Here is a 17,006-nt window from a genome sequence, read left to right as displayed (position 1 = left end):
TTATGCATTCGGTATGTGCCACTATCACCCGCTTTACTTTTTCCACAGAAGTGGTTTTCGTTTTTTCTTGTTTTAAAGCAAACAAGTAAAGTTGAGATAAGCATAACAGCAACCAGATTGCAATAGGAACAGAACCATAGAACCTCTGTCGCCTGGGAAGCGGTACCAGCAAACAAAACAGCCAAAACAGGGACAAATAAAAATGTAAAACAACGAAGCGTTTTAATTTAAATAAAAATGGAATTTGAGTGAAAGCGTTTCCCTTCCTGGCCCCTCGGCCGAATTCAGTTCCTGGTGGAAATGGTGGCACTCTTCCAGTGGTTACCGACTGGACGGCTCACAGGCTACACAATTTATGTTTCATGCTCAACCTTTTTCACTTCGGTGTACCCTCAACAAAATCCAGTACCTAAAACCCTACTTTCCAAATCGACCCAAACGAACGGGATGATGGGATGAAAGCGGCTCGCCCAAGTCGACGAGGACTTTAAGTGAAATGTCAAGTATCAAGTGAACAGGCCTACGTTTTTTGGGGGGAAAATCTGTGTTAGTCGATGAACAAAGTTTTGCTATAAAATAAATACTCCTAACGAGCACCAAAGACCCTGTCGTTGCTCTTTTTTGGCTCCCGTTCGAATGAAATTGGATATTGTTGAGTTTTCGTTTTATACTTTCATCATCCACCGTAGAGAGATGGCACTGGTTTGTATCGCAAAACCTCATGTCTACAGTAGAAAGTGCGTTCATTATCATTATTTTGATTGCTGTACTTGTTGAACTCTTATTTTCTTGTGATAGTAAAATGTGTCTGTTGTGACGCTTTGTTTATATTATCTCCAATTCAAACACATCATTTAAAAATCATATATTATTTTAGCTTTTCTTCAATAAAAGTGTAGCAATCACAAAAGGATTACATCCTACGGGCCGAATGTCATATTCCACTCGACTCAGCTCTAGGATCTGAATATTCTCCGTATTTATGTGTGAGTGTGTGTATTAAACCCTCTATAAAATTGCTCACTTTTTTCAAAGATGACTAGACCGATGATTGCAATTTTAGCGCAAAATCAATGGTTTAGTTGCACCATGGGTTGCTATTGAATATCATTACAATCTGTGATAAACATCTGTGATCAAGCTGTGAAAGTCATGAAACTCTGTTATCTCTACGATTTTGTGACAGATTTGAACAAAATTAGTGTTAAGAAACAGTCTCTCAAACTCTTTACTAATAGAGCACCGCAGCTGCCAAGTTACAGAGTTCACCTGAACAAACGGATGTTTGTAGATCTAGGTCATTAGGTCATCAAAGGTATTAACCATAACCATAACTTCTCACAACATACCTTTCCTTCATGTGAAATACTACAAGGCCCCTGTTGATCACCTTGTTGACAAAATAGGTCCGTCCTAAAATAAAACTGACCAGGAGAACGTATAACAGTTCTATTCCTGGGCATAGTAATTGTGGCGTTATATTAATAAGAGGAACGAGGTTTCGATCCCTTCTTCTTGACAAAATACCCTCTGCTCTCAATAATAATACTGTTAACACCTGGGCAATATCACAAAAAATAGATCTTATGTTTCTGGTCCCAGTGATTAGTCCTTCAAAAAGGAAAAAGAAAACAATGCAAGGCATAAAGATTAAACGTTTGGTTCGAAAGTTACGAGTTATCATAAATCCTTCTGTTTCTAAAAATTTTCGAAAAACAGTTCTTAACATGAGTTGACTCTATTTTCTAATAAATCTAAAAGTAACCTAAGCGTTATTACTACCCGTAGTGCAACGCCGCACATTCCTTCGCCTTCTTGCTGTTTTAGAGCTATATGCAGACAACGCAACAACTGATAACAGACATTCTTCGCTCCGTTCAAAAATTATCGTTAAGCAGAAATAAAATCAATTAATTGGCGATATAATTTCATTCGTAATGACAATTATTATTGCCACTTGAATAACTACTAAATTTGCTTAACAGTGTTTACTTATGAAACGATAATTAATTTTAAGCTAGTTAGTGCTCTGCGATCTATTGAATAACCACTAAAACGAAATCATCTTTATAGCTAGACACAACAATCTCTAGATTCGGATCCATCACAAATGTTGCTGTGCCATTTTTTCCGCAACTACCAACAACGCAAATTAAAATTAATGAGATCGCAATCAAACCCCATTATGGCAGCAATATCTATCAGCAAAATCTTCCGTCTTGGAAATGCCGCACAGTATCTCAAACCAACACATGGCGGATATCCATGCCCAACCGAACAAAAGACAAAAATCGTTTAACCAAGTCACGTGAGATAGAAAAGCCGCATCAATTACATATGTCGTCACTTACGCACGCCCTTAACGGATTAGAAACAAAAGAGGAAAGTAAGATAAAAGAATGATGACGAATGGAAAAAAGCACACAGAACAAGAACACTCGTATGGATTTTCCAGTTGGAAAAGGAAAGAAAAGTTTTCTCATTTTCATCAATCTTACCACTTGTGACTTGCTTTTACTGCACAAAAAGGACATAAAAACAGAAGAATCATTTCTTTTCGGTGGGTGGTAACTAACATTCAAAGTCATGCTGACTACAACAACACCACAGCATCTCTCCCCTAGGGAGTAATTCTCACCAAGTGTAAAATCATACCCACAGGAAACAAACATGACCACCAGCGAAAGCAGCGGATAAATAAAGACACAATTTTCTGCACATTGTTCCGGCGACTGCGGTTGAGTTGAGCCAAAAAAGTAATCACCGTCGGTGTTAATCAGAATGAACGGCAACGTTCAAATGTATTTGATAATTGTGGTATAATTTTCGTAAGTTTTCGTTTTTCAGACAGTGTTAATTTTTCAGATATTATAGTGCACAAACTGTGTTCTAAAAAATATCATTACGCGAATCGATCAAAATCGTGAAGTGTTCAAAGTCTGCAGTGGTCAAAATTGTATAGAAATACACCTATTCTTTACAAGTTTTACCAAAAATTCGTCAGTCCAGTGAATCGAATCAAATTCTTCAAATCCTGATTATATGTAATTACAATTAATTTCAAGAAGAATGGATTTTTCGTTCCTGCGTAACTCATTACTTCAGGATGAACAAAACTATAATAAATTAAGTGAAAAACAAAAATCACTGTGTCACTGTGTGGTATGCAATTAAGATAAAAATCACCAAATTGCTCCAAATTTATTAATGTTGTAAATTACGCTATAATATAAATTGCTTCAAATCCATACAGCACTTGTTCTAGTTCTCCATCTGCTGCTAGTTTTTCAACTCCTGATAGAATTCGCTTATTTGCACTACATAAACATAAACATCGAAACAGTCTCGGGAATCATTTTCTGGGAATATACATATTCCAAACCCAGGTTTTTTGCCACTTGCCCACACGTTTTTTTTTTTTCGAGAAATGCAGTTCTCATAAGACGAAATCTCAAACCAACCCGCTAGAACAAAGCACGTGCATGTGCAGACCGAAAGAGCCTTCTGCTACGTAAAGGCCTCCCTCCTATCGAGAGCGGGTGAAAACTTCATAGAACTGGTTGTCTAGCACAAAAGTGAATCCATGAGGAGAAATCATATTTATTCAAGGCAGGCAACAAACAATAAAATTTCACTCCTTTAAGCCTGTTTACAAAAGTTTTACTCGGCCGCGCATAGAGATGCATATATTCGCTGCTTCTGATGATGAAGGTAGCACAGAACAATCCGGATGTTTTTTTTTTTCTCGCAATGGCTAAGCCTGCAGTTTACTTGGTGTCTCTGAGTAAAAGAGATGGGAATTCCAGAACTTCTTCTATTTGAGTGCAGTTGGAGAAAAGGATTGCGATTTGAGTGTTCCCAAAAGATTCGCTTAGTATGCTTTTCCTCAGATAGAGGATGAATCCAAAGATTGCATATTGCAAGAGTGCTCTCTCGGGAAAATTGAAATCCAATACTTGAATGTGGGTTTCTTTGAATATAAAATACATGAAAACACACCACAACTTCCGCTATTACAGATCAACGTATTTTATCGTTTATACCCACTCTTAAAACATGAAGTTTTCGGTAGAAACGTTCTTTGGGATACAAACGATTCTCTTCCGAAAGTAAAACGGCCCCAAGTGCTACTTCCACCGACCAGCAACCGATTCAAACAAGTTGAGGTGCAAGCGATATGTTTGGAGAAAACCATAAGGATGAAAACGAAACCGAGAAAAACTTTATATTATTATGTAAAGTAAATAATCTGTCTCTTCTAGAGCAATGGCTCCTACAGATGAGAATCGGCAAGAATTTTTGTTCTGTTGTTTCTGTAGGTATTTGTTTTTTTGTCGGCAGAGAATCTGCTTCAAATTTATGAATTGCAGCTTCTTCTAAAAAAATGCTCTTCAAAGTGAAGAATGCAGGAAGTAATGCAAAGCCGGATCCATTGAAATAAAGTGACCAGGTTCCACCCGAAATACTTTGGTGTAATGTAGTTGAATAAGTTGACAACGTCGCGTGGCCTTGGATAACTAGGTGAGAAAACTAGCGTGGAATGACCTCACCATGAATTTATAGCTCCACTGTAAATTTAAAACGACGTGTATAAAAATAATACGTGTTGTTTATTTTTATGGTCATGTTTGTTTAATTTTTGGTTAGGATAATTCAATATTATTCCCGATATCTTCAAATGAAATTGATTTTTTCAATGTTATAAAAGACATAAAAAGTCTCACAGTGAAGACTTGATATCAATGTACAGAAATAAACTACGTGCACTGAACATTCAAGTTAAAAAAAAAAAACAAAAAAATACAAAAACAACATAGGTCATGATATTTCTTCCAAATTTTTATAAAAACATATGCCGTTTCATATGCCGTTTATAACGTATACCGTTAAATAACGTTTTAGGTAACGTAGTCTCAATCATATTTCTCCTATTATTGTCTAATGATTCTAATTAAACTACTAAATGATCTCGACAACGCCCGTCTAATTACTGATAACTGTAATCGGTAATTGAAATAAAGCAATTCATGTTATTTCATGTCCAGATTCTTAATTTAGATCTGCAGTAATAATATCTGCAAAAGACCGAATTGCCTCCATTTTTCCGTCAGATTTTGTAGCAGAGTGTGTGTGCCATATTACGAAAAGAAAATAGTTGCATCTATTTTTCATTTCTGCAACTAACTTTTTTCGAGAAGTAGAACGTGTTAGCTCTAACGATTTCCCAGAGACAAAATGACTGAGTATTTACAGTACATTTCGGAGTCGGTTACCATTCTCGAACAGTATTACAATCTTATAAATTCTTTTATCAAATTCATACTTTGAATTCATTTGATACACTTATATCAAATAAATTTACTCATATTTTATGATCATATTATGTTCAATCTTTTGAATAGAGGAGTGGCATAATGGGGAGAAATCCAGGAATAAATACTTAATAATTGAATAAATGAAAAAATATAGTAAATGCAACACTAAGAGAATCAAAATACAAATAATAATAACAATTAAAGAAAAAAAAAATATCTAATTCAATGCCCAATTACTTATTAACGGAGAATCGAAATTTATTTCCATGGCTTTTGCAACTTTGATGGTGGAAACAACAGCACTGTTTGTTCATTTTACCATGCATACAAGCTTTCCTACAAGCCTTCATGAAGCTCGTTTATTACCAATTGTCATTCGTTATGTTTGGAACTACCAATGTAACCGAAAGATTACTTTTAAACTGTCTGCGCATAATAATTCTTTGGCAGAAGCGGCTTTTTATTTACTTTCACTATTACCCGCCATTACGTAGTTCTTTTTACCCCACTAAACTAGTTTTACTTAGGTGACATCCATAAATTATGTAACGCAAAAAAAAAGTTTTTGGAACCCACCCAAGATCAAGATCATAGGCAATTTGGTTATAGTTCAACCAATCGCGTGCCCACAATGATGCCATCAAAGCACTTCCCCAGCACAGCCGACACTAAAATATACAAACGATTTGACCTTGTAAACCATTTGTTGCTGTTGTTATTGTTGCTTTGTTTGCTCGAGTGCACAACGACACGCACACCGGAAGTATAACTGTTACTAATCACATATTAAAGCTAGCATGCAAGGTCGACTAGTAGCAAGCAGACTTGCCAGAGTGCAACAGGTTACGATTTTATTCATGCATGTTTTTTGTTGAAACACTCGCTCATTTGATTGCAGCATTCCGTAGTGGTACCTAGTTTTTTAGTGCATCAACATTATTTAATTGAAGTTGTCATTGTTTTTCTGTCACTATCCAGAACGTTGCTAATAGTGATAAAAACTTTGAAATCTCACTTCTTTTGTTGGTGATCATTTTTCGACCGCAGACGGTAAAAGCAACGATCGGACATGGTTCAATTACTCCACCATTTCCTCGTCTTTATTTCAAGCATAGCATGGAAAATCAAAAAAATAATATTTTTTCTAACGTGTAATTTCCGTTTATGCTGAAACTTTGTAAAATTGTTCCTTCTTGATAAAAAGGTCATTCTATAATATCAGTTCTTCGTGTTGACTCACGACTACTGTTTCAGAAGGTCTCTTCCAAAAATTTGACAAATGAATAAAACATTTTATATCACAAAAAACGGTTTGTTTGATTTAAATGGTTTTCTGTTTGATTGTCATTCTACCATCACCAAATTTCGACAGATTGTAGCAAACATTGTTGTCTTAAATGTGTAGAAAACTAAGATTTTTTGAAAAGATTCTTTTTGCGATATTCATTATTTAGTGACAGTTTGGAAAATTAGAAGGGGGTCTTAGGCGGCTGTATCCCCATAGGGGCGGCGTACAACAGCGTCAGACCCGGAGCGGGCGGCTGAATTATGGAATGCTGTATCCCGCCAGCTACACCTAAGATGGCAGCCCCATCAGCAGGATGTAGGTATCGCGACCCTGGTAAGGTAGCATACCGAAACCTTTTATCAACCACGAACAACGAATTTAGAAATACGAAACGGATCAATCGGCAAAGACCTAGGCTACGAACACGGAAAAAGATTAAGGTGAACAATTGGAAATTGGGTACTTGGAACGTCCGATCTCTCAATGAACCGACGCGGGCTGGCTTGCTTGCTCGAGAACTACAGCGGCAGGGAGTCGAAACCGCAGCGATTCAGGAGGTTCGGTGGCCAAATTCCGGAGAAAGGGAATTCCGTGCAGTAGACCCTATTGCACGCACTTCTTTCAAGTACCACATCTACTACAGTGGCGGCAAAGCAGCGGAAGGGTGCGTCGGTTTCGTAGTGCTGGAAAATCAGAAAACAAGAGTCATCCGGAGGAGGCCCGTAGATGATCGTATATGCGTGTTGAGGATTAAGGGCAAATTCTTCAACTACAGTTTAATCAACACCTACGCACCGACAAACGACAAATCCGATGAAGTCAAAGATGAGTTCTATGACAAGCTTGAGCGAATCTATGACGAGTGCCCAAAACACGACGTAAAAGTCGTCATCGGAGACGTAAACGCACAGGTTGGAAGGGAGGAATTCTTCCGTCCGGTCATTGGAACCAATGAAAACGGCCTGAGGCTGATAAACTTTGCCGCGGCCAGAGGAATGGCCATATGTAGCTCCTATTTTCCACGTTTGAATATTCGGAAACACACCTTGAGGCATCCAAATGAAGAAGCCTGCTCCCAGATCGATCACGTACTGATTGACGGTCGGCACTTTTCGGACGTTACTGATGTTAGGTCTTTTCGGGGACCAAACATTGACTCTGACCATTATCTCGTCGTTTGTAAGATCCGCGCACGGTTGTCGAACGTGCTGAAATCTCGCACAGCGAGGACGACGCGTTTCAACACTCAGCGGTTGAAAGCTGATGGCGTGGCAGGATGGATCAACGGATCGCAGAACAGCAGCAGGAAGGAGTAGAAGACATAAATGGGCTGTGGAGCAGTATTCACGGCGCCATCGAAACGACTGCGAGAGAGGTGGCAGGTACGACGCGTGGAAGACAGCCTAACGGCTGGTTCGATGTCGAGTGCCAGAGAGCGACAGATGAGAAGAACCGTGCCAGGAGCCGCATGCTCACTGCGGCTACGCGTCAGAACAGAGAGAGGTACAGGGTGGCAAGAGCTGCCGAAAATAGAACCCACCGTCGGAAAAAGCGCGAGTACGAAGAGCAGGTGGTCGCCAGCGCAGAGGACAGCTATGCTCAAAACGACGTGCGGAGATTCTATAGAACTGTCAACAGAGTCAGAAGCAGGAATTTCCCTGTGTCGGTCATGGCGCTATTGAACGATGAGGAGCCGGATGAGCAGAGCAGGAACAGGATGACGAATCTGAGTGACGAACAAGCTGTTGAGCCACCAACACAGGAGGAGGTGAAAAAGGCGATTAGTGAGCTGAAAAACGGCAAGGCCGCTGGGAAGGACGATATCCCGGCCGAACTTCTAAAAGCGGGAAGCGAGCGGCTATACTATGCGATCCACCAGAATCTTGGTGGACGAACAAATGCCGAACGACTGGTTGGAAGGCCTCATATGCCCTATCTATAAGAAGGACCATCGATTGGATTGTGGCAACTATCGAGGGATAACGTTGCTCAACTCCGCATATATAGTGCTCTCTCGTATCCTGTTCTTCAGATTGAGACCGCTAACGGAATCCATTGTTGGCGAATACCAGGCTGGTTTTCGACAAGGGCGTTCCACGAAGGATCAAATCTTCACCCTGCGACAGATCCTGGATAAGTTCCGGGAGTACAACTTACCGACTCACCATCTGTTTGTGGACTTCAGGGCGGCATACGACTCAGTGAAAAGAAACGAGCTGTGGCAGATCATGCTGGAGCACGGTTTCCCTACGAAACTAATAAAGCTAAGTCGTATGACACTGGAGGGATCAAAATCGTGCGTGCGGATAGCTGGCGAGACATCAGCCGCGTTCGTAACGTTGGATGGACTGAAACAGGGGGATGCGCTCTCCAACCTACTGTTTAACATCGCTCTTGAGGGTGCAGTGCGAAGAGCAAACGTCGAAAGAAACGGTACGATCATCACGAAATCTCACATGCTTCTTGGTTTTGCGGACGACATCAATATCATCGGTATCAACCGTAAGGCCGTGGAGGAGGCCTTCGTACCTTTTAAGAGAGAAGCAGCGAGATTGGGACTTGTCATTAACTCTGCCAAAACGAAGTACATGGTAGCTGGCAGAGAGCGTGGGAGTCCCCGTGGTGTTGGTGCTGAGGTGGAGATAGATGGGGAACGGTTTGAAGTGGTTGACGATTTCGTTTATCTTGGTACGCTTGTGACATGTGACAACGATATGAGTCGTGAAGTGAAACGACGAGTTGCAGCTGCGAACAGGGCTTTCTACGAACTGCGTAACCAGCTAAGGTCCCGTAGTTTGCAAACTCGCACAAAACTAGCGCTGTATAGGACGCGGATACTCCCGGTGGCCCTTTATGGACATGAAGCATGGACGCTGAAGGAAGCTGATCGACGAGTGCTCGAAGTTTTTGAGCGTAAAGTTCTGCGATCGATACTCGGCGGTAAACTGGAAGATGGAGTGTGGCGCAGACGCATGAATTACGAGTTGTACCAGGTATACAAACTTGCTGATATAGTGAAGGTAATACAGCGGGGCAGGCTTCAGTGGGCTGACCATGTAGCCAGGATGCCTGACGAGAGAGCCGCCAAAACTATCTTCAGTAGAGAACCAGGAAGAGGCCGTCAACTCCGTGGTAGGCCTCGCACGCGGTGGATGTGCGCGGCGGAAGAAGATGCACGATATGCTGGTGTACGGGGAGACTGGAGAACGGCTGCCCAAGACAGAAGAAGCTGGATATCTCTAATTCGTTCGGCCCTAGACCGGTGAACGGTCCGTTAGCCAAAAAAGTAAAGTAAAGTAAGTAAGAATGAAGAAAAAATTCAACAAATGTTCGCTCAGTTGTGAACTAACCAGCAAAGAACGACATTAGATGAAGCAAATATTTGCCTCATTTTTAGTATACTGAATAAGACAGCAAATATTTTGACCAAAAAATTTAAACAAATAATTTGATATTACACGGTAACCAAATATTGACCGACATTTCAAGCAAATATTTGCTTTGTGCTATGCCTTAAGCAGGTATTAGAAGAAGCGAATATTTGCTATTTTTGGTACGATTTTTATTTGCACAACATAAAATCCGTACCAAAAATATCGAATATTTGCTTCGTGTAATACCTGCTTCAGCTTAGTGCTACTATACACTTCAACGACGTCAGTTTCGCGTTTTGATGTGATTTTTATTTTAATTTTATTGTATTATAAATTATAGTAAATCTTGCATAATTTCTCGAGGAATTCGGGAATCCTGGAATCCCGGGAAGCAATATTTTTGTTTCCGGGATCCGGGAATCCCGGGAAAAGACATTTACCGGAAAATCGTTCCCGGAATTGCAAACCCTATATTATATATTGATATATTGAATAAAATATATTGAATAAAATAATCATGCTACACAAACGGGAGGAGGCAATTCAGAAATTTAATTTTATCGTTATTATTATTATTATTATTATTATTATTATTATTATTATTATTATTATTATTTATTTATTTCCATCTGACCCGCAGTGGTCTTAATGAAATGTTGATACACTAACAATAACAAACAAAGAACAAAGTGCAACATTAACAAACAGATTTCCAGCAATACAAACTATCTAACAAGCACATGAAACATTTTTAAACTATCTTATGCACTACATGAGTCGTCTTAACCTATTCTTGAAAACGTCTATGGTTACATTGAAGTCAAAATAGTCAAAAAATCTATTGAATACGTCACACATCGCCCTTATAGGTTCGTTCTGGCCGTAGTTAGTACGTTGGTAGTCAAGTCGTAGAAAGTTCCATGATCTCAGGCTTCTCGCAGGCACATAGATGTTGAGTTGAGAGAGAATGGCCGGGGCATCAATTTGTCCAGCGAAAAGTTTTCCCACAAAAACAGCTCTCGATATATTTCTCCTTTTTGCTAAAGTGTCCATATCCAGTAAACGGCAGCGATCAATGTATGGAGGAAGCTCACTCGGGTTACTCCATGGTAGAGTACGTAGTGCATAACGGATGAACCGGCTTTGCACTGACTCAATTCTGTTTTTCCAAATCTCCGCATTGGGGCACCAAACAACAGCAGATGTTTCTAGCACCGACCGCACCAGGGAAAAATATAATGAACGCAGGCAATATGGGTCTGAAAATTCTTTGGCGATTCGAATTATAAACCCTAGGTTTCTATTCGCTTGTGCAATTATGCTCGTGTAGTGATCTCTAAAGGACATTTGAGAATCTAAGAGCACACCAAGATCCTTAACTACAGTGACTCTTTCAAGCGGCTGACCAGAGATTGTGTAACTCCACAGGATTGGTTTTTTTCTACGGGTGAATGAAATCGCAGAGCATTTGGAGATACTAACTGTCAGGCAATTGCGTATGCACCAGTTATAGAAAGCATCAATATACTGCTGTAGTTCCTCACAGTCAGCTGTAGATCTTACGACGAGGAAAATCTTCAAATCATCGGCGTAGATTAATTTACATCCTGGCGGAATGACAAAACAAACATCGTTGAAGAACAAGGAAAATAGCAGCGGTCCAAGGTTGCTTCCTTGAGGCACGCCCGACAAATTTACAAAACTGTATGACTCGCTGTTTCCTAGTTTCACAGACAGAGTACGACCAACTAAGTAAGATTGAAGCCAGCCGACCAGATTCGATGTTGCACCCAGCTGCTCAACTTTCGCCAACAAGATGTTGTGATCCACGCGATCGAATGCTGCTTTGAGATCCGTGTAAATAGAGTCTACCTGAGCACCATCTTCCAAATGTTTGATGCAATGAGAACAGAACTGTAGCAGATTCGTTATTGTAGATCTTCCAGGAAAGAAACCATGTTGGTCTACCGAGATGTACGCTTTGCTTTCGCGAAGCAGGACGCCTCCTACTAATACTTCAAAAAGTTTGGACCCAGCGCATAATGAAGTTATCCCGCGATAGTTAGCTGTATTTTGTTTATCCCCTTTTTTGAAAACTGGGAACATTGTTGATTTTTTTCAGCGCTCTGGAAATACTCCTTGCGCCAGCGACTGGTTAAATATTAATTTTAATGGAGCACAAAGGGCAGTAGCACATTTTTTAAATACACTGGCAGGAATTCCGTCTGGACCAGGTATCATAGATGACTTTAATTTCTTTATTGCAAGCATGATATCATCGTCGATGAATCGAACATTGCCTAGATTCATTACATTGTTTGGAACGTTTTGAAGAGCATTTTCTACCTGTACAGCGCTAGCAGGGGATGCGTTGAATGCACTAGAGAAGTGCTTGGCAAACAGGTTGCAGATGCCATCGCGAGTGTTTGCAATTTCTCCTTCTAAAACCATTTGCGAAGGGAGTCCGCTTTCCTTACGTTTTTCATTCACAAAAGCCCAGAAACCTTTGGGGTTTCTTCTGAGGTTTGACTGTACACGTAGGATATGCTGTGAATAAAGGATACGGTTATATGCTCTGTAGTTATTACTGGCCTGGGTGAAGTCTCGCTTTGTTAAGGGATTCCGTTGATGTGTGTATCTGCGAAGTGCTTTTGCTCTCAAACGTTTTAGTTTTTTCAACCGCTGATTAGACCAGGGTGGTTTCGGTCTGGGACGAGGAGCTGGAACGTGAAGACTGAACAGCTGAAGTAAAATAGTTGAGAGTCTTTCTACAGCAAGATTAACATCCATAGCATGATTTAGTGCCGTTTCCCAGTTGATTTCTTGTAACGAATCCATTAGTGCAATAAAATCTGCTTTGACAAAATTAAATTCCCTATCTTCGGGCGTATCATCAAAATCAACTGGTTGCGGAAATGCTTGAGTGACCAATAGAGGAGGGTGATGCGAATCCATTTCTAGTAGAGGCTCACAAGCTTCAACGACAGTGCAATCCGGTGCCGATTCCTCATTGACGAATAAGAGATCTAACGTTCGAATCCTATCGTTAGTGACAGTGCACATCTGTAACATATTCAGCAGCGACATACCATCCAGAAGAGCAGAAGCAGTTCCAGAAAACGTTGACTCGGAAATGTTTGGAATAGCATAGCCCGAGCTTGTACGTGTCCAGGTAATACCAGGCTGATTATAGTCTCCAAAGAGCAAATGAGTTGCATGCGGCTGGAGCGAGCACGAAATTTCAAGTGCGGAGTCTATATGTTTTTGCACGGTAAAAGAATCATTGGAGTAATCGGGAGAAAGATATATGACGCCAATGCAAATGCTGCTGCCCCGACAGTTAATATTCACCCAAAGCTGTTCAAGTTCGTCATGAGTACACAAATTGCGCCTGGATGCAAATCGGTTTGATACAGCAATAAGGACACCACCACCTCGCATTTTTCCAGATCTAGCTGCATCACGATCAGTGCAGTACATTAAATTGTGTTCCAAATAGCTGCACTGAGTTTATTTCACTGTTCAGCCATGTCTCGGACAAAACAATAACATCGTGTTCCGAGTCAAGCGTCGCCAGGAACAGATCATCTATTTTTGTTCGTAATCCCCTCACGTTCTGGTAGTAAATTTTTATATTACCAATCACAGCAGTCCTAAAAGCGGAAGAATTTTATCGTTACTTAATATTTGAATGGACCCTAATATGAGTATTTCATGACCCTTGCCTTAGGGTGATAGTGATTGAGTTTTTTTTTAGTTTTCCATTTTGTAATGAAGTTGAAATCAATGTCGGTGAAAAACATCAGATACATTGACAACATTAAACATATTTTTTGTAAGAAATGTGATTTTTGATTTTAAAGGGATCAGTTAGAAATATCATTTTTCTTGTAAAATCGAACACCACAGAACATTTATTTTCAAAGAATACTTCGAGGTATACAGCCCTAGAGGTTGTATAAAATAGTGACATGGGACTAAACACTGTAAATTTAGGTATATTCAGCTACAAATGTTACAGAGTTCGCAGACGAAACCATTTTGTTTGCTCATTGACTTCCGCATTTTTTTTCTCGTAGTCCCACGTCAAAACAAAAATAATCTGAATCGATTGTGTGGATCTGGATAACGCATGTGTCTCAGCTATGACACATCTTTTGAATAAACATAAAATTCGCGTTTTGTTTAAAAATCAGTGAAATAACAAAATGTTTATCAATAACAATATCGTCTTACATGTCTTACATGGTGTAACGGTGAAAATTTGGAAAAACTCCCAAATCTGCTTCGAGCTACTTTACTGTGTGCACTGAGTAAACATTGCTTTGATCTTTTGCACAATGTTTGTGCGAATTGGAAGAACGCAATAATTTCCCAGGCTCGAACCTCTGTGTGTAGAGTTCCAATAGATTTCGTAGATATATCACGAGCATCAACTGCAATATCGAATTACGGTTGTTGCTTGCGGATTATGAGCTTCCTCCAACCCGTAGAAGGCTCCCCCCGAAAGTCATTATCATAAATTTCCATTTCCTTTCACGAAAGCGAATTTACTGACACTGTGTTCGTACGCCTGTTTCGGAAGTATAACACTATCTGAATCTTCTATAACCGATACTCGAATGAAGCAATAACTGCTATGCCCAGTGTGCCATTAGATAATCTCATCAATGGCAACGGACCCAATCAAGATGTTCCGTCAAATGGATTACGAAATTGGTGTTCGGGAGAGTTAGTTACAAAGGACGGTTCGAAGAATGATATGAATTTCTTTTCATTTACAATTATACTGGCTATCCATATTGTTTCTTATTAATCGTTAGAGTTCAAAGAAAAAAACACATCATATCTCAACGTATGCCTATACAGGTTAGCGAACTCCTTTGCATTGTGATTTACATTCGAATTAGTATTTTTAGTAATTATATTATTACAGAACTTGGGAACCAAATAATCATTTTAGGAGACTTCTTCAGACAGCCAGCCAGAGAGAATAATTAAGTATTCTCACCTAACTCAAGAATGATAGGATGTAATTGTGACAAAGATATTTACTAGCGCCGTGGTTGCGCCAGTGCGTGTTCTATAGAAATCTGTTAAAAAAAATCAACAAAATCTGACATGGTCCCCAGTTGGGTTGCACAACTAATATCGACTGCCCAAAACATATATTGAAATCCCGAAAGGGTACAATGTTTTCAATACATATGTAGCCATTCCTTTGATTTTGTTCCCTTTCAGCGTAGTTAGTTATAGTCTTCTTTGCTATTCTAACTTTTGTTGCCAGATATCAATCCCTTTGTGTTAATAATACAGCTATTGCTTTTAGGCTTTCTTCTCTTATCAGTTTTGTGAAATATTTTCCATCTTTGTATCAGCGCTGTTAGCTATATATTGGTACCATTTTCTTCTACAGGGTCCGAGATACAAATTTTTATTCCTCTAGGAGCAGAAACCTGCTCCTAATAGAACGGTAAATGAAAAGCATAGAATTCATATTAGGAATGATCAAAACATTCGACATGTCGTAAAAAGTATCTTAACTCGCTAGCATAAATAAGCGACAAATACCTTCAGATAGGGTTCTTCTTCGCTTCTACACATGGGGCACATCTTCGCAGCAGTGCTCATGAAGCAGAGTCGAGCCGATTAAGGTCGAAAAGTTCACCTACACCGGATTGATCACCTTAGCCCAGGGACTGAAAGCCCTTTGCGGGATAAGAGTTTTATCGACAGGTTAAATTTTAATGCCTTTTTTACTGGAGGCTGGGATGTACACAACATAAAATCTTTAACATTCCGTTCTCCTTACGTGTATCCCTACTGCTACTTGCCCTTCACTTCCGGGACGAAAATCGAACACTCAACGTTTTCTATTGTCGGTTGTTTCGATGTGGTCGGCATGCGGGCTTATGTTGGAAATGTCGCAGAAATCCTTTCTCATAAGTTATTTGTTATTCACGTACTATTGTAGATGTGTAGGTTGTGGATATCTGATTCGTGGACAGAGTAGTTAGCATAAATTTTCGTGCTAGTAAATAACCTTCAGAAAAATCATTTTTATTGATCAGGCATTCAAATACTCATGAATTTAAATTAATGTGATTTCTACAAAAAGTTTTACATATCATAAAACAAAATGCCATAGATTATTTAATATTTGGATTTACTCAATGGATTTACGTATATTGCTGATGAAAATTTCTCACCATTATGTCAAAGTCAGACAATTTGTATTAATTTTCTAGTAGGCATTACTGAACCTTTTAGTTGGTCCCTGGTTACTAACGTTATGCCATATTTTACATTGTTTGATATGTCATATACCAGCATAGCAATTAGAAGAGCACTTTCTGGACACTAAATGGTCGATTACTAATCATCTCTATTAAAAGAAACTATTACATAGGATCCTAGCGCTGACCTCATCATTCTCATGCGCTCCCTGATTTCATTTAAAAAGTAACGAACAAGTTTTGAAAATTGAATATACAATCTTAGCTTTGACTTTTTACTTTTTAAGTGAGTGGTATTTCCTACTTACAAAAATTTATTTTCATCTACCGATACAAATAATAGTTGGGTGTTACAGAATCGTATTTGAACCACTACTGGCTCAAACTCTCGTCATCAAACGCAATTTCGTCGTGAAAGTATTTTTAATTTGGTTCAATATAAATTCAAGAAATGGATTTGCTTCATTCAATTCAAGCTGTGTATTCGATCCCACACAAAGAACAAGGAAAGATTATATGAACTGATAGAAAATCCCAATACCTACTACCATAAAACAGCCTATGCCTACTGTGCCTGATAGAGGTGGAAAAGTACAAGTGACACGGTTCTCCAGAATCGCAAAAAGGATGGGATCACCTCCATCATCGTCACTGTCATTGTCCTTGTCGTCGTCATCGGAGCCATTATTTTCTCCAACTGGGGTGAGATAATGTACAAAATGTTGGAGAATAAATTTTTGCTTCGCTTGTCGGACGCCTTCGCACGGCTGCCCTCTATTTGCTCCCTACTCTC

At 39.5% G+C, this 17,006-nt stretch overlaps 2 protein-coding genes across 9 annotated transcripts in view; both read right to left on the bottom strand.

The window, feature by feature from the left end:
• The window catches only part of LOC129722531 (CUGBP Elav-like family member 4), an 868,765-nt gene that overhangs the window by 759,638 nt on the left and 92,121 nt on the right, over nt 1-17,006 (bottom strand). The window lies entirely within an intron of this gene.
• Nucleotides 12,096-13,418, bottom strand: LOC129719849 (uncharacterized). Its single transcript, XM_055671257.1, has one exon. The coding sequence runs from the start codon at nt 13,416-13,418 to the stop codon at nt 12,096-12,098; it is 1,323 nt and encodes a 440-aa protein (XP_055527232.1).

Source organism: Wyeomyia smithii, chromosome 2 (genome assembly GCF_029784165.1).
Source record: "Wyeomyia smithii strain HCP4-BCI-WySm-NY-G18 chromosome 2, ASM2978416v1, whole genome shotgun sequence".
Taxonomy (NCBI): domain Eukaryota; kingdom Metazoa; phylum Arthropoda; class Insecta; order Diptera; family Culicidae; genus Wyeomyia; species Wyeomyia smithii.
This window is presented reverse-complemented; position numbering and strand designations above follow the sequence as displayed.

Bases quoted from the DNA above. Each gene is read 5' to 3' on its own strand.
- LOC129719849 (XM_055671257.1), bottom strand. From the start codon at position 13,418: ATGCGAGGTGGTGGTGTCCTTATTGCTGTATCAAACCGATTTGCATCC.